The sequence below is a fragment of the Pavona decussata genome, unplaced genomic scaffold, assembly GCF_977016875.1.
Source record: "Pavona decussata unplaced genomic scaffold, jaPavDecu1.1 SCAFFOLD_12, whole genome shotgun sequence".
Classification (NCBI taxonomy): Eukaryota; Metazoa; Cnidaria; class Anthozoa; order Scleractinia; family Agariciidae; genus Pavona; species Pavona decussata.
The window spans coordinates 1,220,366-1,243,176 of record NW_028145435.1 but is presented as its reverse complement, the minus strand read 5'-3'; the positions used below and the strand labels follow the sequence as shown (position 1 = coordinate 1,243,176).

Below are 22,811 nucleotides of genomic sequence, written 5' to 3'. Positions count from 1 at the left end.
TGTAGTCTTGTATTCCTGGGCCGTGATACAAATGGTATAATCATAAGATAATAAAACTACATTTTACCACAATTGAAGCTAATCTCGCAAGTAGCGTTTGTAAACACATCACTGGTGTTCTAAATGCATGTCATGCACTTGCCACACCACTGTTCAAGTGCCCTTAGCGTAATTATAATTAGAAAACTATCAACATACAAGTATTGAATGAAAAGTATAACTTACTTAAAACATGCTAAAAAGTTATTATTCTATTGGGATTAACATCAATTAATACCAGAAATTTCGTGATACACAAACTAAAAAACTAATGATGATATTCACTGAATCAGTTTAAAATCGATTGAAACTCAACAAATAAGAACCATACAAAAGAATTTTCACCTCTGTTCAATTAGCAACTTCTGAACTTGTAAAAAAATAAAATTATCAACTCAAGAGGTCAAGATCAACAGCCTAATTAGAAATAATAATACCGTATATGAGTTCAAATTTCTGGCATATTAATGAAGGCATTTTCAATATTACGTGACGCCCTCTTCAATCTCTTTCGTCTTCCAAGTTGCCCTCATTTTCCTTGTCAACTTGCACTTTGTATGGCTTGATATTTCGCAGTACTCTTTCTCTCAACAGCTGCTCCGCTTCTAAAAAGATGCAGCGTCTTCCAAGTTTTACTGCGGCTTTTATCGCAGAGCCTTTAAAAATACGTTATCCAGATTGTCAGTATTTAACATGTATGAATATCAAAATATATACAAAATGTAATGAAAGGCAGTTGATCATGACGTGCGCACATCGTCTGTTTTTAACAGTCGTGAGTCACTGAATTGAAGGTCTGGGAGCATAACCGACTTATGTCGAATTTGAGCGCGGCTTTTGATTTCGCACGGATTTGTCCGAATTTTGGCTCTCCCTGGTTTGGAAAACATTTCGCGGTTTTACAATCGTGGACAAAACTCCTTGAGAAAACCAAACACGAACAGAACAAAAACCACTTGCTTACTTCTCCCTCCCACCCCCTCCCCCTATGCAATGAGAACCGAACACAGACAGCCAAAAAACCACCCCCTTACTGTTTCTCCCTTCATAATTCTACCACAGTTACTTCTCCCTCCCCCCCTCCCCCTTATGCAATGTTGATGTGGGAAGTGATGCTTGCCAGGAAACTGTTTGTGACCCAAAAGACAACATTGAGTCAGGGGGAGGGGGAGGGGGATTTGGTAGTATGCTTGTCTACAAGTGAACGCGCTTGGAAGGCCAATTTTTTTATAGGTTTTGTCCACGTCAGACTCATTTTCCAAATTATCGGTAGGCTAAAAGTTTCCACTGTCCACGAGCTGTGTTTAGTCGCACCAGTTGTTGTTTCTATAAGTAACGTTTGAGATGATATCATGGTTTGCTTTTGCGGGTTGTAACAAGCCCAAAACAGATCAAGGCAGTCGGGATAAACAGCTTGCGTATCGTACTGGCTAGTTGGTTTCCCTTTTGTTTGGTGAAGTTTGTAAACGCACGACATCTATGGATCTTTTGAAAAGTTATGAAATTGACGAATGCAGTTCACAGGAACTGGTGGAAATGTTGTCCAAAGAATCCCTCCTTGGTAGTGATGACTGTGCCGTGGCGAATTTTTCAATTCGATTATCAAATCCCGCGGGAGCATCAGAGACAAATCCCGCCATGTGCAAGGTGTTTTGCAAGCCTTAGTTGTGGTTTGCCAGGCTTGAAATTCGGTATGTAACGATTAACTTGACAATTTCAAGGCAATGATTCAATAAAAGTATGATTAACATAGATTTTCAATGGTTAACACCGACTGCTTGTGAAAAGAATAGATAGTCTTTACCTTTTAATAGAACTGCCGTTAATCGTTGTTAATCGTTGAAATGGCTACATGTCTTCCTGTTAATCGTGTAGAATGCTAGTATTTTGCGTTATCAAGAGTGATATGTCGACAAACGGGACAAAGCTGGATTTTACGCCAGGAAATGGACACAGTTTCTCTTGGAGAATGTAACTGTTTACATTTCGGACATTCCTGTCACGTACGTAGTAGTTTGTAACAGAATCAAATAAAAGCGTGACAGCATTCTTGTCGTTGCTCCCGCGAAAAACACCGCTTTCGTGTGCCGTGTTTCAAAGACAACGAGTGTATATTGAATACAAGTATTTAATCCTCAGTGCATTGTCCTTTTGGTCATCCAGTGTCTATAATGTTACCGTTATATCTTTACAAGATGGTAACATTTCTCAATGGCATTAATACGAAACACAAAGCGACGTGAAAAAATACTGGACAATGGTTTTCAATCGAATTGCAGTTCACATGCAAAAGTTTGGACAAATCCGAGCTACAATAAAAAAACGGGCTGAAATTCGACATAAGTCGGTTATGCTCCCAGCCCTTCAATTAAACAATGTCACCCCCGGCATCTGACACAGAACTGAAAGGGTAAATTGCTTAATCTTTCTTCATGGTTTGTGTATTATCAATGAGCAGGGACGCCTGACTTTAAAATAGTCATGATTTAAGTAAACTATTGGAGTAAAACCTTAAAGTTTTGTCATAAACGTTAGCGGTGATACTGTTAGCACGTTTCCATTCGTTTTAGTTGTTGTTTCGCCCAGCCTAAATGACTGTTTGAGAGTAACCTGCGCTCAGGCCCTCCTCTAACCTTGTGTATTCACTCGAAAAGAAAGAAATGGTAAAGAACGCCTAATCGCAACTTAGATTGAGGCTATTAAGATCTCACCTGTCCAATTCCGCGCAACAATCACAAAGTCAAATGGTTGACTGTAGTGACGCACAATATACTCGAACAGATGCACTGGTCTTCCTTCCGGAAAAGACCATAGGTTATGTTGGCATTCGTTCGGCTCCCAGCAACCACGAGGACCGCTTGATGGCTTTTCTCTAAGCCAATGACCAAGTACCACCGGTGTGACAGTTTCTGTTAGCGCGTTTGGATCTACAAGGAAGAATATTGATAAATTAAACGTAGAACTGGGTTAGGAACATGATTATGTTTAACGTGATCATTGAATTAATGTGAATTGTATCTCCTATTTAACGGTCACTGGAAAGCTCACTCGTTAAACGTTGCGTGTTAATATTTACGTTTGCACCTGGGTATTGTTAAGTCAAAATCAGTAGAGACCGAAAATACATAGCTTATTTTGTTTTATATGAAACTATCCGCTGGTTCTGGTTTCTCGTTAAAGGACACAGCCTTTTTTATAGGGGGGGGGGGGGGGTGGTGCATGGTTAACAGCAGGCGCATCCCTCCTTATGTGTGACCGGGTAATCAGGTAAATACAGCCGATTGAGATTACATATACCTCTGTCCTTTTTATCTTGCTCATAGTAAAAGGCACTTTCTATGAAGGGGCAGATCATCTTAATATCATGCTGTACTCGCTCTTGTTGAGCGAAGGAGCACAAAACAACCACACTGTATCCACGCAGTTTGTTTCGACAGTTGATAGTATTCAAAAAGGCTCCAAGTGTTGCTATTTGCTGTTCAAGCAATTCCTGTGTTTGAATAAAAGATAAACAACCTATTATACGATGTACATTTGGAGAAACGATCATCGTAGAAAACCCGGCACTGCACGATAAAATGAGCCTAACGCTTTATTGAGATCGATAGCTATAGCAGTTTATTTTCACGTGCCACACCACAGTTAAAGTTCCCTCAATAGTACCAGTGAGAAATAACTATTGCTTACGCTGTATTACCTATTAGCACGGTGTCAATTAAGTATCGAAATGTCGCTTTTCGCTGTGATTGGTTGATTGGTCAAAAAAAGAAAAAAAAAACTGCCACGTCTTTCTGAATCAGGTAAACGTTAAGGCAATTAACCAAGCAGGACTGGTTCGCACGTGTATTTACGCATGTTATCCTTTAATACTTGTATTTAGTTTGAGTTCCAATTTGTTTTATCGTGTAGTTTGTGTTCCGATTGTCTAGAGTAACTATTGGTTTTGTTTTGGTTTTGGTTTCAGTTTGAAACTGCTTTTAATGTCTTGTGTATTTCTTAAAACAGAGATGTACTGATCGGTGTGATAAATAAATATGTATACCTCTGACGTTTCTATTATGATCAATGAGGCACCAGGAAAGTCCTTGAGATGATCTTCCTTTCTAATCTCGTTGGCAGACAGTTCCAATCCTAGACTAAAGAAAGTGACAGTGACGGCTGTTGTGGTACCAATATCAAATGGGATTACAGTTGTCTTGTCGCTTGCACGTATAGTATAGTTTCCACACGGTATCAAGGCAGAACACAAAAAGCATTTAATCTCTCCTGAAAGTCATCAGACAAAAATCCTTTAAAACGGCGATTTTTTTTTCATAAAATTGAATATGATATAATTAAAACCACGCTAGAAAATGACTGAAAAGTGGATGTTACTAAAACCAGGAACGGGGAACGGGAGTCTGGGAACAAGTGTTGGTAAGTTTAGTCTAAAATTTAAAACTAATTTACTGTTCGACCGAGGGGTGAGAATATTCACAAAAGCTTCAAATCTTTCCTGAGGTGAGATTCTTAATTCCTGTTATGAAACTTAAGAGCAAATGTTACCATCGGTCAGACATTTGGTGGCAACAGCTCAAAAATCAATTCGGCCCATATTCTCAAGTAAGGTAGACCTTAATGTGAAACAAATCACTGCATAATTTGTTTAGCTAAATGTCAATTCATTTTCGAGAAAATCGATAATAATCGAATTCTGTGAAAATGCCGCTTCTTGAGCTTGTATTTTGGGGCGATTTAGGAAGTTTCGCGTAACGAAATAAAACACTTTAGAGAAATAAAATCCATCAAATTTTGTACAGTGATACCAAAATGTGAGTTATAAGCAATTTCAGCAATTCTTGACGATTAACTTTCACAATGTGAATAAATTTGTCCGACCTACTTTTATCAAGACAAAAAATGGGCCAAAAGTAACCTATTATTTCAGCATGTGGTACTGAATAGAATGCCTCAAAAATTTGGATTTTGAAAGCCGAAGAGTTGATCTTTTAGATCCCGGAAGGACTTTATGGGGAAATGATTCAGTGCGATGAAATCAAATTTTGAATTTGGATAAATTGCACTATTTCAACTGATCCCGTGAAGTCACCTGAACGCATGCAACTATTAATGTTTTGATGATTACGTTTAACCTTAAGCTAATTTGACATAATAAGTTACCTTTATGTTGTAAAAATCAAAGATGAAAGCTGTAGTAGTGCTGTCTCATCGTTCGATACCAAATTAAATACACTGCCAGATAATTTGTCAAGACAATACAAATGCAAAGTGTCATGTTTGTTTTTAAATACCGACGTGCTGCTTAGATGGGAAAAAGTTCGGATGTTGTTTTCGAGAAACGGGTAGCTTTTAAAAGTGATTTTCTTAAGATTTTCCGTTAAACCCAGTTTTAAAGTGAACAGCAAACCAAAGGCGAACAACGAGCCATTTATCTCAAACATCCGTTTCCGCTCTCTTGGAGTTTATTTGAAGGGCAAATAACCCGTCTCAATTTCGGCAAGCCGAAGCAATTTCCAACTTTGGACCATGAAATCAAACGGTCTGTTGAATTCCTTGATCGTGAATTATAATAAAAGGCTTTCACTTTTTAATAATATATACATCCACTCACATTTTCCTCGTGGACGGACCTGGGCTTTCTCAGCAAGTTGGATTCATCAGAAAGCGAAGGAAATACGGTCAATCGTTGCGTGACAAATTCCTACTTCCGGGATTTCGGGCCGGAAGTTCCTAGGCTGAGGGAAGCCACTTTTAAGCCTCACTCCCTCACTCATTGGTGATCTAACTATGGCCAAGACACTAAGGAAATAATGAGATGCCGTGACTTCTAGCTAGGTTTTATTTAGGTCGAAGGGTTTATAGCGGGAAACAGGAAGAAAGAAAACGTGATTTAACACTTTATTTGCTTATATTTTTAGACTTCACTTTGAAGTAAAAGAGTTCAAGCAGTTTTATGCGTATGGTCACCAGAACGACATATTGCCCATAAACTAATTATAAATCACCAGTGCACGCTGGGGTGGGGGACTTCCTGTTAGAAATTATAAACGTCACAGGGTGCGACTCAATTCTCCTTTTGTGGGCGTGGCTCTTATTACTTTTTTCGCCAATTTTTTTCCCGTCACATATTTGTTTTTCCTAGCTTACACCCTAAAAGGTATCAGGATAATTTTCACGTCTACTATATAATATTATAGTTTAACAGTGTTAATTGCAAAATTCAATCTCGTCACTTCCGGATTCAGACGATTTAAATGGCAACAGACGCAGCGATCAAAATTGTGCTGGTGTCGAAAATGTTGTTGACCACAGTCAGGCACTTTCGAAATTTACTGAACGTTTTGTTGGCTACTGCTCTGTTCTAGACATTTTGGTCAACCGTTCAAGTTTTACATGTGCAACCACACCTGGCAACTACGCCTTCGATAATTTCTACATAAGGCTGCTTACGTTTGCCAGTCATAGAAGCAACATCTAATTCTAGGGCGGCACAGATCTTTTGCAGAGTTGGTATTGAAAACTTTGACAGCTTAGACTGACACACGATTTCACAGATGTTGTACTTTTCATACATGATGGGATGCTGAAGAGCAAACGTTTTCGTTACTTCGCTTGTCATTTCTTCAATTGCCTTCTCTGTTTCCAGCTCATGCCTTTCTAGCTCTTCTTCGTCACCGGGCTGGTCCCTGCTGTATGTTTTCTTTGCCGATAAGCGAGAGAAAAATCCTGCTATTTGTGGTGGTGTTAGATAGTCGCATTTGGCAAAGATACTGGATCCATCACTGTGCTTTGCCCTTCGCATTGCCTTCGAAACGCTCGTGGGATCTGCCTTTTGCCCAGTACGTTCCCCAGCTTGAAAAACGTCAGTAAGATAATTCTTCTGAGCGACTGTGAGGTTCTTTCTTGTTATGCCTGCTGACTTAAGTGCCCATCCCAATGGCAGCGCAGAGCCATCATCCTCTGCTAATATATGTGCACCTTCGTCAACGATTTCTGGAAGGACACCAGCACCATGCTCCAGTTTTGTGGCGTACATGGTCATTGCCTTGTCGTACAGTGTTTCATGTTCCAGGGCATACTTGTGTTTGCCACAGTCCAAATGTTTTTCCAAGGATGAGTATTGTTGAAAGGATTTAATGCATCCCTCCTCTGGACAGAAAAACAGATCGCTTTCTTTGTCACAACTTTCATCGTCGCTGTTATCTCCGTTCGGTGAAGCCTTCTCTAAAACCGGTTTTTCCTTTGGTTGTCTCCTGGCTTTAACAGCTTGGAAAGAAACTTCAGATTTAGAACTCTTTTCACATTTGTTTAGCTGAGGAAGGAGACCCATGGTTTGTTGACGGAAATTGCTCCAGGGTAGAAATTTACCAGAACCAATTCCATAAGCTCTCCATACATGCAGACCTTCGTTGGTGTACGAAATGTTGTTAATGAAACTAACGCCCTCCCATTTCACTGGCGTGGACTTTGCAGCAGGTTGTGGGCCGTTCACCGTCACGCTCACTCCAGCCATTCCATCAGATGACTCAATGGCCGTCATCATTTGCGAGGCCGTTTCTATGTCATGGCCAGAATTGAGATGGATGCGCATGTGGCTTTTAATTGTGGCGGCCTTACGATCACAAGATCCTTTCCCGCCCTGGGGGTCGGAAAAGTCAAAACGCTTTAATTCGATTGCATGCTTAGTCGCAACTTGATAGACTGAAAGTAACGTGAATGCACAATGATAGCATCCGGCGTTGTCACTCCTAAGGTAAACAGAGTTAACCTCTGGCATAATTTCCTTTAGTTGACCAAAAACGTCATCAACAATCGCGAGGACAGTGGAGCTATCCTGGTTACAGCTTTCGAAAGCATGGACGAAAGTCAGCATTTCAGTGTCATTATTGATATTCTTTCTCATTGCTACACTTACATGCCAAGGGATGCCACGCTTTCCGAACCAGTCACTTTGACTTTCACGAAATTTTCTTGGCAAGAACTTCATTGCCCAGTCCATTACTATGAACACTGTCTGCACATCAAGATTTTCCAGAATTTCGTGCCTTGCTGCATCCTGGTTTATAGCGCGGAGCAGGTGTGCCTTCCAAGCTTGAATACTCTGCATTGATTGTGAGATTTCATACTCCATCTCGTCTCGTTCTTCAGTACTGCAATCAACACTGCCAACGGCTGTCTTGATTTCACTGAATACAGTAGGGAGAAGTTCGCATCTATCGCATTTCGAATCATGTTCATGATCACAGACAGCAATATAATCATCATCTTCAGGATAGCTCAGCGCATATGCGCGACAGTGATCCGGGACCTTTGAATCTTTCGATACGTGGACCTTTAAAAAACAGCAAGAGGTATATTTAGTCCGTATAAAGATTCAGCTACTGATACGACATACCGCGGGAAAAATAAATGTAGGCTGGGCGTGTCCAGGTGAACAAAAGGTAACCTTGTATCCATGTTAATTGCTGATATTATGCTTAAAATTATTATTTCTCCGCCCTCAGTATACCATTCCTTGCCATGACACGCAAACAAAGTAATTCCATCCCCCTTTAAACATAATTTTCGTAACTTCAATGAAAAGTTTGTAAAACAAGGAATAATGACACCTAATAGTTGAATGTATGGCTTAAAAAATTTCTTGTTTTCCGTATATGTATTGCACATCACAACAACAACGCAAAACACCTAAGAACACTGCAAAAAGTTTCCTTGTGGAAAGACACTGAATATGAATAAACGAATGTTGTAAACTAGTATCCTTGTCCCATTTTCTCAGAATTCTGTTGTTTCCAGTTGGCTATGGTTTATTACCCCCTGTGGGACCTTTTTCAAGTGGGTGTGCAAATTGTGATTGGTGCGCCCTAGAGTTAATTTTATGATCACTAGAATGCTACTGTCGTCAGCCAAAAGATCGTGACAAAAACAATCTTACCTTGTAGTCACCTTTTAGGTAGCGTTTCGCAAATTGAAGTTTCTCCTTCTGTACCTTGGCCCATGTGAAACCCTTTTCATAGTCGTCACCAAGATTGTCAATCACTTTTTCCAACTCGTCAAAAGCTTTAGCTCCAGTTGCTGAAACATAGTCCAACCCTTGTAGGGATTTCCTTGTGGATGCGGAACACCCACTGAGAACTTTTAAAAGCGTGCTGCGACTCATTGGCGTGAATCCAACATCACTGCAGTAGCCTAGGTACTGAAGCACAATTTGCTCTGGAATCAGACTTCTCACAACATTGGGGACCTTTATTTCAGCATTTGAAGACAGTTTCAGAGTTTTTTCGCCAAAAGGCAAGTCTTGCACTATGTGTGTGCTTGTAATAAATGACAAGAAATGATCGAGCTTCTCTGGCGAAATATACATTCTTGTAGCTTTAATGGATGGTACTTTTGAGCCTCTGCCGTGGAGCAATAGATGATGTTTAGCTATGTTAAAACGATACCTGGGCAAGTTAGGTATCCATTTTAACAAATCTTTGAAATTCACATTGTCTGCCATGATGGACAAAATCTGCCTTCTGCTGCTCCAGTGGTCCGCATTGTTATAACATTTGGCAAGACATTCCATCAGGGAGGAATCGAGAGTATTTTCCTCAAGCTTTGATTTACCCAGTGATGAGAGTAACCTCTCAGCTTCCCCAGGAGCAATCTCATCCAAGCATGCATTAACGGTTTGTCGCGCTTTTCTAGTATAAACCCTTTTTGTCCTCTCGGAAGCTTCTTCCCATGGTGTTTCCAGAGAATGACGGATGGGACTAATATCCCTTGAAATCAGGAACTCGTTTAACTTTTTCCTTGGTGTTGAGCTTTTTTCTTCAACAAAAGATGGTTCATAAAGGCTGCTTTCTAACATGGGACTTGACACTGGTGTAAAAGAGACTTCATGGTCTTCTTGCTCCTCCTCCTCTTCCCCCTCCTCTTCAAATTCTTCCCTCTGAACCACAAAAAAAGAAAGAAAGAAAGAAAGAAAGAAAGACAGAAGAGAAAAGGGCGAGAAAAAAGGAGGGAAGGAAGGAAAGAGAAGGAGAGAAAGAAATAATTTTAAATATCTATAACAATATAATGAAGAGGGGTCAACTAACAATCGGAAGCATTTAACCCAGTATCCTAGCAGGCAACTTTTCGCCGGTGTGAGTTTTCCATGCCAAACAAGTAAGGAATTTTTGTTAAATAGGCCAAAATCACGCAACTGTCCTTTATGTTGCTAATGCCGGAATACGTAACGCAGCCACCACAACGAAACTGGCCCCAACGACAATCTGCGGGGACAAGTCATTTCAATGTGCTACACATTTTGCAAAAAAAGTAGCAGCGTTGTGTTTAGTCACCAGTCCCCTAGTTAGACTCTTACACGGATCATAAAGATTGCAGCGTGTGCCATGGTGTGGGGAGAGTGTTACCTATTTCTTTATTGTTTATTCTTTTTTCATCTCCACATCTCCACATCATACTAACTGACGACTGACGGCAAGCTGATAATAAGTAATGTGATTAAAGCTTACCAAGTTTAATTTATTCATTTGTCTCAGTAAACTTGCTTCAGCAGGTCGAGCCTGTGAAGTTACAGTGGCCTCTGCTACAAGCGCCCTGAGGGTTTTCCGACATGTTGCGCATATACCTGTAGGAAATAAAGTACTCCGTTCTAAGACAATACTTTCAAGGAAACGTAGAGAGTTCGAGAAAAAAATGAAAAGGATGCAAAAAGTCAACTTACCTGAGCCTACTTGAAGAAATACTCCAGTTTTCTTTAATATTATTTGCGCATCAGTTTTCCCGATTCCTCGGTCGCATTTTGGCCACTTTTTCCCCCTTTTGTCATGATTGGACAATACCTCTGGCATTCTGCACCTCGCATTTGATCCCCTTCTCCAGCCCAAACTAAGCTTCTTACGATGCAAGGGACAAATGGTCATAGCATTTATGTTTCCAGGATGAGTAAATATCCCTACTCGGCTGAGAATAAGGTCAACTTCGTCCTTTGGACCCGAAAAACCAAGACTCGCTGTGTGATTGGAAATGTCTCTTGAACAGGCCAGCAAAGGGATGATTTCTGTTTCTCTTTTCCTGTCTCTCGTGTCAAATCCACAAATTCCTCCTACGAGAGACTTAAAAGAGCAACACACCTCCATATTCGCACAATAACACGCGCAGTTCTTGGTGTTTACAAAGGTTGCACTAAACCAGTTACTTTAGATTAATCAATTAGAAGCAAACAAAACTGACGGATGTCTTAAAATGCAGACCACACTCTCGAATTTGACTTAAAATTTGATTTATTTCAAAAACGTTAAAAAGGATGCTTAAAACTCCCAAACACCAATAAAAGTGATTTTGTCGTTTTTCCCGGTTTCACGGTAGCAGTGCCGCGAAGTAGTGATTTTTCTACAGTGATCCTATGTAATGATTTATTGCCTTTTTCGCTTCTTTTGATTACTTGTACGTTTTTGTCTTTTTTTTTTTATCGTTAATATTTTAAATACAAAAGCTCGACCTGTGGTCCGCCTACTATTTATTTCATGTTCCAATTTTTAAATTTTCCGATGCTTGTAAATTTCAGTTGATCTCGCTCTGAATTAATTAGTTGTATTTCACAATTCATTTCTCAACACGGAAACACATGTGTTTTAATTTAAGGACTTTTCGTCCTTTTTTTGTTCGCTGTTCAATTCATCACTGATGTTTCAGCAAAGACGATTTACGAAAGACGCTTGAAGGCCATTTTTGAGAAATCTGAAAACAGAGAATGCTCGCATCAAAAACGTCAGCAAGTAAACAACAATGGTACAGTGCCGCCATATCGTGATCCTTCAGGTTGGTTCGATTTCATCACGAAGGAAATGGACATTGTAGGACTGCAGTCTTTATCTTTGATTTGTAAACATGGAGGAGCTGAGTTTGTATGCTAGATTAGATTTCGATTGAGCGTAAACTGCGAAGGAATTTTAAAAGTTGCTACTGCATGTGTACAGTTGAGGTAATTCACCGGATCAGTTGAAACAGCGGTATTTACATAACTTTAAAATTCGATTTCATCGCATTGAATCATTTCCCCAAAAAATCCTTTGGGGACGTAAAAGACCATCTCTTTCTCTAAAAAACCCCAGATTTTCAGTTAATTATATTCGGTACCACATGCTTAAATAATAGGTTAATTTTGGCCGTCTTTTCGTCTTGAAAAAAGTAGGTCGGACAAATGTAATTAGATTTTAAAAGTAAATGACCAAAAATTCCTCAAATTGCTTGTAACACACATTTCGACATCTTTCCACAAGATATGATAGATTTTATTTCTCTGGAGTGTTTTATTTTGTAACACGAAGCTTCGTAAATCGCCCTACATTTTATACTCAAAAAGCAGCATTTTCAAAGAATTCGGTTATTATCGATTTTCTCGAAAATGAATCGATATTTAACTAAATAAACTATGCAGTGATTTGTTTCACATTAAGGTCTACCTTGCTTGAGAAAATGGGCCGAATTGATTTTTGAGCTGCTGCCAAGATATTTGAAAAATGTTTGATTTTTGGCAACATTTGCTCTTAACCGTGAATATCTGCCAAAAAATCTAAGATAAACCTTAAAGGCGCTCTTTAAGTTGCATTAAAAAGCCTATCTTGAATTCTTATAGGGATTACCGCTGTACACTCATTCCCAGACTCCCGTTCCTCGTTCCCTGTTCCCGGTTCCCTTTTCCTGCTTTTAGTAACATCCCTGAAAAGCGCCGATATTTCAGTTTTACGGTTTCTCTCTATACTTCCGCCATATAAATATTTTGATAGTAATAATAAAAATATTGTTATTAAAGCTACAAATTACATGAAGGCTTTCTTAGGGCAGTCAGAAAGCCATGACATGTTAGTTTGTTACACCGAAAACAATTGTCTTTTTGTGACCTACTTAAGGGAGCAATTTCAATGAACAATACAATGGTAATCGTTAAGTTATTTCGCACCAACATCTTAATCGCTTACTTTCAATTCGAGTGGAAGAGTGCCTAAGTTAAACCCCAAATACTTCTCGAGTTTACCATCGTCTAGGATGTCTGGATATTGATCCAAGGCCAGTGCAAAGGTTTCCAAATGAAGGTAATTTTTTATAAGACTTCTTAGTTGTCGTAGTTTTTTTATTTTGTTGGCTTCGCAACACATGCTTTGCAAAGGCAACCTCTTGTTTGCCACCTTCGTTAGTAGTTCTAATCGAACTGGGTTAGAAAGACTGCCCTGCAGTCTTGCAACGGTGTGAAAAAGAAAACAGGCAAATTATGGATAAAAAGTAATTTGAAGTAAAAGTAAAATAATAAAAAAGCACTGCCTTTAAAAGAAGCATTCCTAACAAATCAGGTCCGAACTTTAGAAAAGAAAAGGCCAAGTAATCAAAGGATAAATTCATACATTGACGCCTTGATGAATAATCAATTAAACAATCGTCAATTATTATATTCGTCGAAATGGATACATAGCGGATAGATGGACAGACGAAAGGGTGATGGATTGTATACTTACATAACCTCCAATACCTTCTTTACAAGGCAAGTATTCAGGCATAGATGTGGCAGACCTTTTTGACTTTTGTCCAATGAGTTCCCCTCTGCTGAATTTGTCGCTGACATCTTCAAGTTTACTAAAAACGTGTTTTGGGAGCTTTGTGCAAAACTGCAAAGTTCCAAGGCGGTTAAAAGTCTATGAAACAAAAACGTATTAGTAACTAGGCGCCAGTAAAGTCTGATTTTCACTAGCAACGCAAGCACAAGCGCAAACAACAAACGTAGACACAGTAACGCGCAGAAACGCCTTTTGTTTAGGACAAATCAACAGTACACGTTACTGGGTCTCTCCGCGCGTATGTTACTTGGGCTTATGTTTGTGCTTAAGTAGCCTGTCCAGTAAAAACCACACTAAACAGAGGGCTAACAAATGTTGAATTGGAACTAATATTAATATTAATTGGAACAAGTTGTGACGAGGATTTTAAATGTACTGGATCGAAACTCTTTCGCAGTTAAAAAAAAGTGATAGAAGTGTAAAATATCGACTTTCTTTTATTTAACACTTTGTAAACGCATGGTTTGGCTTATTCCTAGAAATTCTAAAACTTCAATATTCAGTTAAAAAAGTACGATAATATTTAGCTTTATTTTACTCTATTATTTTCACTTGTCACTGAAGCCTAAATATTTATTCACTTTCTCAGAAGAAACTCTTCAGAAACAACATTTGAAGAAAACATTGCTCTATTCAAACAGAGATTACACTACAGAGGTTATCCCGATAACCTTATAGATAAAACTCTCTCAGAAGTCAATTTCAGCGAAAGAATGTCGGCCCTACAAAACAAACAAAGAATGCGCCAAAACATTTTGCCGTTTGTTACGGAATATCGCCCTCCTGTGCCTAATCTAAAACCCATTTAGATGAGTAAACGGCACTTGATAGAAAACCAGCCTCTGCTAAGAGAGATCTACAAAGACCCTCCTCTACTTTGGTACAGAAAAGGGAGATCTTTGAAAGACGTACTCGTATTAAAGAGCAAGGCTTTGAAGGTCAAATTCTTCCTATCTCGACCAATAGGAGCCGTGTTTGGCCTGTCATCATTATTTTTACCGTTTAGAAATATATTGAATTAACAGCCTCCTCAGCACTATTATAGTTGTGAGTGTTACCTGCAGATGAGACAGTTTATTTAATATCCTGACTTTTTTACTCCCAATCTCCTTTCATTTCTGGAAAATAGTTGGGAGGGGGAATGGGGGGGGGGGGGGGGGGGAAGGTCGTTGCAGGAATTTTTTTTTTGTGGGTTGGTTGCTGCGCATGAATTTTTTTTCTTGATTTGTTCCCTTGCACAAATTTTTTTTTTGTATTTGGCCCACCCCCCCATAACTTTTCTAATTGTCGGTCCCTTAGAAGGTGTTTTAGCTGTGAAATTGGAAAATGATATAGCCTATCTTTAATAAACGTTTGTTTTTTGACTGTAATTATGACCATTTCGGACCTTGTCGCTGCTTCGGTTTTCACCTTTGGTGAAAAACCAAAAGACCCTGAGCTTGACTTGTGGGCAAGTCAAGCTAGTTAGACTCGCGTGTTACAGTACAAAGTGTGATGTAAAGAAAAAAAAAACTTAGAATAGCCTTAACCGATTATTTGTTACTGAAAGGCTTATAGGCCATAATTAATTCTCTTTTTGGTGAAAGTTTTGTTTTCTTGCCTGGTAATTCATTGGTGATATGGAAAGTAAGAAATACTGAACGAATAAACAAACCAACAGTGTTACACGCACCAAACAATTTTACCAACAGGAAACTACCGTGTAGCATGAAAATTTGCAGATTGACCTCGATCCGCAAAAATTATTTCCCGCAGAAAAAAACACCCGCAAAATAAAACGCCGCAAAAAATTAATTCCCTTCAGTCAAAGTTAAAACTCCTCTTTAGTAGACTTATGCCACTGGAGCGATATACATTGGACTTAAACAAGAACATTAACATGATTTTCCATTGGATAAAGCAACTAGAGCTGTCAAGAGTAAAGCAATTCAGTACATTAGATTGGCACGAATGGGTCATCTATATCTGAAGGAACGCACAGACTTGAATCGTGCAGCAGACCAACCATGTTCTATTGGCGCTTCTACGACGGCCTGCACAGAAGTGCAGAAGTTCAACTGAACAAGAGTGTTATTATTATTGACTGAGTCTGTATCATTGCGTGAATAGGGCATAGTTTTGCATTTTAGCAGGCCGCTCCCAGTTAGGTCTCAAAGTACATCTTTCACTCGAAAGCCCCTCTGTATGCATAGAAAGGTTTCAGCTAAGCTTTCAGCGCTAATTCAAACATTCATTCTGCTTTCTTATAAAATAATATACGGCAATAGCGTTCAAAGGAAACCAATTGACCGTACAATAAAAGTTGAAAATATTCAGGTGTCTTCCACCTAAATGTTCTGCTGCTTGAACCAGAGCATCGCAAAAATTAGTTCCCAGCAGAAATTTCAGTCATCTCGAACCGCAAAAATTTGTTCCTACAAAGCACAAAAAATCGTCAATCTGCAAAATAAAACTCCCGCAAAATTTTCGTGCTGCACGGTATCTGATTTAGTTATCTGTCTGTGCAAAGCATAAAAATAGCCTCAGTATTCTCAGAAAACTACAAGTACTATTGCGGATATTTCATGATGCATGAATCATTCAACTTACCAACTTTGCACTCCTTGAATCTCCGCTGAAGAGGTGAAAGGACTGGATGATGTCGGCAGGATCCTGAGCAGGCCACTTTCTTTTGCGAATAGATGTTCGTTTCTTCGAAGCACATGGAGTATCAGCTGGTGCTGTGATGTCTCCAGCAACGTTGCCAATAGTCGGCATTTCTGGCGTTGTATCAGTAACGCTTGAACCTGCACTGCTTGGAATACCACTCCGCGGTTTGATCCTTGGACATCTCGCAACGGCGGCATTCTGGAGACGACTCTTTACTGCCGACAAACCTGTCCAGTTGTGTCTTGAAGCTTGCCAGAGTTGTACACCTGGCAAACACCCCTATAGATTTTTCCGTTGCAAATTTGGAAATTTTAACTGCTTTCCCGCCTGTTTTACATTGCACGTTTATAATTTCTTTACTTCGGTGCGACCTGAAATCTGTAAAAGGCCCTTGTGTGAGGTCCAATTCACCTTTATGGGCGTGGTAAACTTGCCTTTCTTCTGCTTCTTTTTGACCTAAAAACCAAGCCATTTCTTACTTTATTACCTGACTCACGATGTATATGGCAATAAATGGATGACATGCAGTTTATTCAGTGTAGCTTATCATTGTTTTGCACCCATAATGGGGGCGGTTGTGGGTAAAATGAGTGACAAACTGGTCGGAACTTTTCGGCCCACATTGTGTCACTTCCGATACCAAAAGCTGTCTTTTGTTTCTGTTTGCCTTTTCTCGTGAGAAAAATTACACAAGAATAATATACTGATAGCTTTATTTACATTGATAGAATAATGGAGCTCCGGAATTGAAGTGAATCGTATTTAGTGACACTTTGAAACACTCATTTTAGCGCTGGTTACATATTTTTCGGAACTGAACCCAGTGCTGTTGACAGTTTGGTAGTCATTGAACTGACAACAGTTTCTAATTATAATAACAGCAATAACCTAACAAAGGCTTCTTTAAAAGTGTGAGGCGCGGTGAAAAGCGTGAGAAATGTTTTTGCGGTGTTTGAAACCGTTTGTGTATCAAACAGTTTGCCGCCCCTTGCTTTTAAGAAAAGCGTGGGAGATATTCGTCGGACATCGACAGAATCTTCTCAGTGGCTCTTCTCATGGGTAGTACGCAAACTGAGGTGATGGACAGTGAGTATTCACTGTTAACAAGCGAAAAGAAGAGTAGTTGTTGCGGGAACGTTGGAAATCCGTCATGTTCTAATACTAATAATGGTGATGAAGACCAATCGTTTGAAGGCCTTTCCTTAATATCCGACGATGATGACTTTTCAGCGTTATCTAGCGACGACGTCCAGGAGCTAAGCTCAAGTGAGATCGGGCTTGAAAAAGAAAAAAATGAAGAGGAAATATGTAGTAATGACAGTAATGATAGCCCCTGCTATTCTCTTGTGTCAGACGAAAGTAATTTTGAGGAATCGCTCAGTGATCATGAAGTCCATGAGGTCCAGAAAGTGCATGAAGATCAACGGTCTCAAACAAGTCTCGCAACAAACCAAAGAAAGCGTCAACATGAGGCAAGTCCACAGGCCACAAAAGCACATGAAGGTTTATCAGTGCAAAGCAGTGACAGTGACAGTGATGTTCAGAATTTCAAAAGGGCAAATTTAGTCCTTATTTAAGAAATCCGTTTGCTAACCTTTACTGAAACAACTGAATAGAAAATGTGCAGATTAAAATATCGAGCAAAATCAAAGTTAATTACACGCCTTCCATTTACTTCAGTACATGAAAAATAATATATTGAATAGTCGATTTAAAAGTTCTTACAACATAGCCAGTCTTATATTAATGTCTTATTAATGCTGACAGTTTCGATGACTGTCAGCCATCTTTATCAAAACTTGAAAAGCATGAAAAGTGTCAGAAGCCTTAAATAGGCTTTTGAAGGTGTTGATTATTGCGATAAATGCGCAAAGTCACTCTGTAGATGCCCGCTCCCCCCTGGTTTGGGGGTGGAGATCACTTGTGTCCGTATGGGAGAAAGCTGATAGGCTCCCTCGTCCCTGTTCATAGTAGGAGTGTTCGATCTAATACATATGCTTTCCTTAATCCATCACTTAATCTTGTCGCCGTCCTGCTCAACTATTTCACTTGCTTCCCAATTCATAATATGATTGTTCTGACAGACATGGTCTGTTATGGCTGATTTATGGTGTTCATTGGTAGAAGCTCTGCGGGTGGTTCTTGTGAAATTTCTGTTAGAGATCTTTTCTGCTTCCTTTCTGTGTTCTGTGATCCTGGTTCCCAGCTGTCTCCCTGTTTCACCGATATATACCTTTTCGCATTGGCTGCATGGAATTTTTGTACACCACTCCAGCCTTTTTGTGCTTCTCCACTTTGTCCTTCGGGTGAACTAAAACCTGTCTGAGGGTGGTTTGAGGTTTAATCACTGTGGCTACCCTGTGTTTGGTGAATATGCGTTGTATTTTCTCTGTGAATGAACGGACATATGGGACAGTCACCACTGCTCTTGATTTTTCTTGAGCTTTGTCTTTCTTGGATTTATCTTTTCTAATAGCTTTCTTGCTGTTCATTTGCGCTTTGACCTTCTTTATCGCCCAATCTGGGTAACCACATGTATGGAGGGCTGTTCTTATGTGTTCCTCCTCTTGTTTACGGTCTTCTTCCTCCGTGACAATGCCGTCACTTCTTTCCAATAACGTCCGTATGACAGCAAGTTTGTGCTGAAGTGGATGATGCGATTGAAACGAGAGGTACTGGTCTGTGTGTGTGGCTTTCCTGTAAACCAGTAGTTTGATGGATCCGCCCTCCCTCCTGGTAATAAGGGTGTCCAGAAATGGGATCTGGGCATTTTTCTCTGGTTCGTGCGTGAATGACTGAGTGACTTTGCGCATTTATCGCAATAATCAACACCTTCAAAAGCCTATTTAAGGCTTCTGACACTTTTCATGCTTTTCAAGTTTTGATAAAGATGGCTGACAGTCATCGAAACTGTCAGCATTAATAAGACATTAATATAAGACTGGCTATGTTGTAAGAACTTTTAAATCGACTGTTCGCTTATCTAGCCTAATGAATTTTTTCAGGAATATATTGAATACCTTTGTCTTTCTTTGTCTTTCTTGATCCCTTGGTTTTCTTGCCAGTTTTCTTTGCATTTTCAGACGGGAAATCAGTGTCGGGGTTTCCATTACTATCGTTGGTTTGCGACAGAATGTTTTTGAACAGGCCATGATTTTGTTTGTAAAAAATGACTGTAAGAATGTAATTCTCTTTTATACTTACCCCTGTCGTTTACTTCGTCATCAATTTGATGAAGATAAGGTGACATCTTGGTTATCAGTATTGGGATTTAATGGTTTAACATTACATGTAATCCAATAATTATTATTGTCGTCAGTGATTATACATTTTTTGGATATATGCACGATGTGGTGAAAACATCCTTCCCAAACTTCACAATATAATAATATCAACTTATGAACATTCACGTGTTTTGGTAAATTGGCGATAGAGGGATATTGTTTTATAACACAATATTCAAACGCAAATATGGTTAGGGAATTGCCAAGGTCTCTCACTGTTTGGTAAAATTGCCATCATAAAATCTATTCTGCTTTCTAAAATGTTATGTCTTCTCGGTCCTTACAACTCCAAGAGAATTCATAAAACAATTAATCACTTTTATTTATCATTTTTTGTGGAAAGGGCGAGATAAGATAGCTCGACTAGCAGCTATAAATGGCCTAAAACATGAAGGTTTTAACTCAGTAGATCTTGAAAGGTATATTAAATCGTCAAGATTAGCTTGGCTTGGTAGAATTTCTTCAGAAGGTTTGTCCCCATGGAAAGCTTTTATTAGTAATTTGATTGAAGATTTTGGTGGGTTTTTTCGATTTAGTTGTAACTGTGATGTCGAAGACTGTGAAATTAATTCTACTTTTTACAAAGAACTTCTCCAAAGGTGGGTTGAGTTTAAAACTGCTTATTCAACTAAGCCGCATGTATCTCATAAGATAATTGGGAATAACAGAGATATTAAAATAGATAATAAAACAATATATTACCCAAATTATGTTAAAACAGGAATCCTGCTTATTAACCATTTACAATTAAATAAAAATAATATAGAATCTTGCAATAGTGCTAAAGGTAAAGGTTTGAAGCATACAAATGTTTTAGTCTGGTCAGGGGTTTTTACTGTTATTCCTGCCCTCCTGAATAATTTGGATGTGACCAAGGAAATGCGAAATGTTTATTAGAAGTTTCCAATTTAAAATTTTAAATAATATCACTGACACCAATTCTCGTCTAGCCAAAATAGGTTATGTTCCAGATGATGCTTGTACATTTGGTAGAGTAAGCTCGGAAACTGTTCATCACCTGAAAGCAACAGAGGTGGTGAGCTAAATTTATCCTCTCTGTCCCTCTCAATAGATTAATTTTAAAATGTTCCAATATCCCACTGTTTAACCTCCTGAGGACTGAGGGGGGTACGGGATTTTTCCCATAATGGTAGACATGCCGCCAGTTTTTGAGTTGTAATATTTTTCGTATACATAAAAAGTGATGTTGAAAATAATTCTTGCAATGTGTTTGGTCCTGATAAATTCAGAGGATCATCTTTGTTTCCTTTGCAAGGGAGCACGCTCATAAACGCACGGTCAAAGTTATCGCTTGAAGACTATGTTTTGCTTTTGTGGGGAGGGATAGACACAAGAACCATGGCGTGTACGAATGAGCTGATGGAAATAAAAGATACTGCGAAAGACAAGCAAAATAAAAGGACAGCAAGTGGTTCCAAAAAGTTGCCCGAGTCTTTGAATTTTGAAATAGACTTGACTGCTTTAACTGGGAACAAAACACCTTCAACTGAAGGTTCAGCTTTTCAAATGGGAACAGTTCCTTCCCCAAGAACAGGGCATAGTTTTACTAAAATTTCAAATGAGAGAGCCATTCTGTTTGGTGGAGTTACCTTAGAAAACCGCCTTGAGAGTGTGGACAATATCTGAAGACAATCATGTAAGGATAGAGGGCACTCTGCCTTCAACATTATGGAGAATTCTTGGACATGCTTGTCTCAGGAAATCCTTACCAGAGCTTATCATGCTGCAGTGTTTCGGTCAACAACAGGCACTCTTTACATTGTCAGGGGTATTCAACTGGCGGATGACCATGCAGTTCAGTATTGCAGCATTCATGAAGTCGTAGCAGTAGAATTTAACTTGGCAAAAAATACAATTTTGTCTTTTCTGTCCAATTTGCCATGGTTGCACCACAATATTTGTCCTCGCAAGCTGCCACAATTTGTGATAATATCATCCATATTTTTGGTGGCTATCAAGCACATGCTAGAACAATTTCTACTAAACCGAATCAAAGTTCAAGTTTGTTTGTACTTGATGTTGAAAAGCAGGTCTACCTCAGCAAGACTGCAAAGCCTGAACATGCCACTGCCGGTGACAGTATGTTTTTGTTAGTCAGTTCAACTCTCTTACTTTGTGGGGGGACTAAAAAGGAAATTCTATTGTTTACAAAAACTGTACCTCAAGCTGATTGCTGTGACCTTGGTGAAGAGTGAACAATTAACCAAGCTGACCTTATTATTCCAGTGCCATGGCTCAAATGTGAGGGTGCCTGCAAAATGTGGATTCATCAGTTTTGTGCTGGTTTAACAGTAATACTTAGGGAAAATTTGTTTGCAACAAATGTAAAAAAAGTCACTAAAAAGTAATTCAAAAATTTTGTAAATATCAATGACTATTTTGGAGCAGATGGGCAAGTGTTGCAGTTATGGCCATTCTGCTTACATATACTGCATTTGTATTTTCTTGCAACTTCACGGAGTGTTTTTGATCTTGGACGTACCAAGATCACGTTTTGCTGAATCTTGCGTCGCATAGCACAAGTTACAGATAAACCTGGATCCAGCCCCCTGCAGTCCACCATCAGCATGTGCCCGTTTTTCATCTTCCATAGAATTCATAAATTGGAATTCATAGAAAAAATCCCTTCACATAGTCCCAGTTTGCACACTAATTAAATTATTTGCAATTTGCTCACGCTCCCTTTCTACTGGTGCAACATATGCAACCATGGCAGCTGTCTGGTTTTCATCACACACTGCCTCACAGAGCCCGGGCTATCCTCTTCCCAAATAACTACTCTTTCATTTTCTCTGTCTTCTATTATTTTAAAAACGTAAAATGAATAACGGTAGGCCTTGTCTTCTAAATATCTGTCTCCTTTCTCTTTGTACATAGAAACATCACCAAGTCCATCACCACCATTTTTTTATAAGAACATAAAGATTTGGATTGCCTGTCATGCCCCATTTTTCCAGACCTTATCAATTTCACCACCTAACTCTTTAGAGATTTGGCAATGGCATTTTGATAGCTCCATCGAACGCCAACAACATTAGGTAGAGGGAACTGTGGGAGTGCCTCTCTTAAGCAGGCATCAAATTGATGGGTTCAGATTTACATGCGCTATAATGTAAAATGATATTTTCCATGTTGTCTTTAATTTTGTAATTTATGCACTAGGGAAGGTTGGTGTCTTCAGCTTTGTCCAGTGAGTAAAGGGCCTTGAAAAAGAATT

General features: G+C 39.2%; 2 protein-coding genes across 3 annotated transcripts; both read right to left on the bottom strand.

The window, feature by feature from the left end:
• Positions 1-13,271, bottom strand: LOC146487972 (uncharacterized). Of its 2 annotated transcripts, XM_085124964.1 has the most exons (5): positions 13,011-13,271; positions 4,082-4,305; positions 3,337-3,529; positions 2,751-2,966; positions 1-695 (listed from the first exon to the last, which is right to left on the bottom strand). In XM_085124964.1, the coding sequence occupies exons 3-5, from the start codon at positions 3,392-3,394 to the stop codon at positions 541-543; spliced, it is 429 nt and encodes a 142-aa protein (XP_084981090.1). In that variant the 5' UTR covers positions 3,395-3,529; positions 4,082-4,305; positions 13,011-13,271; the 3' UTR covers positions 1-540. The 2 variants fall into 2 exon arrangements, with proteins under 2 accessions (XP_084981090.1, XP_084981082.1); XM_085124956.1 differs by lacking the exons at positions 4,082-4,305; positions 13,011-13,271 and having other exon boundaries at positions 3,337-4,053.
• Positions 8,693-10,447, bottom strand: LOC146487973 (uncharacterized). Its single transcript, XM_085124333.1, has one exon. The coding sequence runs from the start codon at positions 9,890-9,892 to the stop codon at positions 8,942-8,944; it is 951 nt and encodes a 316-aa protein (XP_084980459.1). The 5' UTR covers positions 9,893-10,447; the 3' UTR covers positions 8,693-8,941.
• Positions 13,272-22,811: the final 9,540 nt, after the last annotated feature.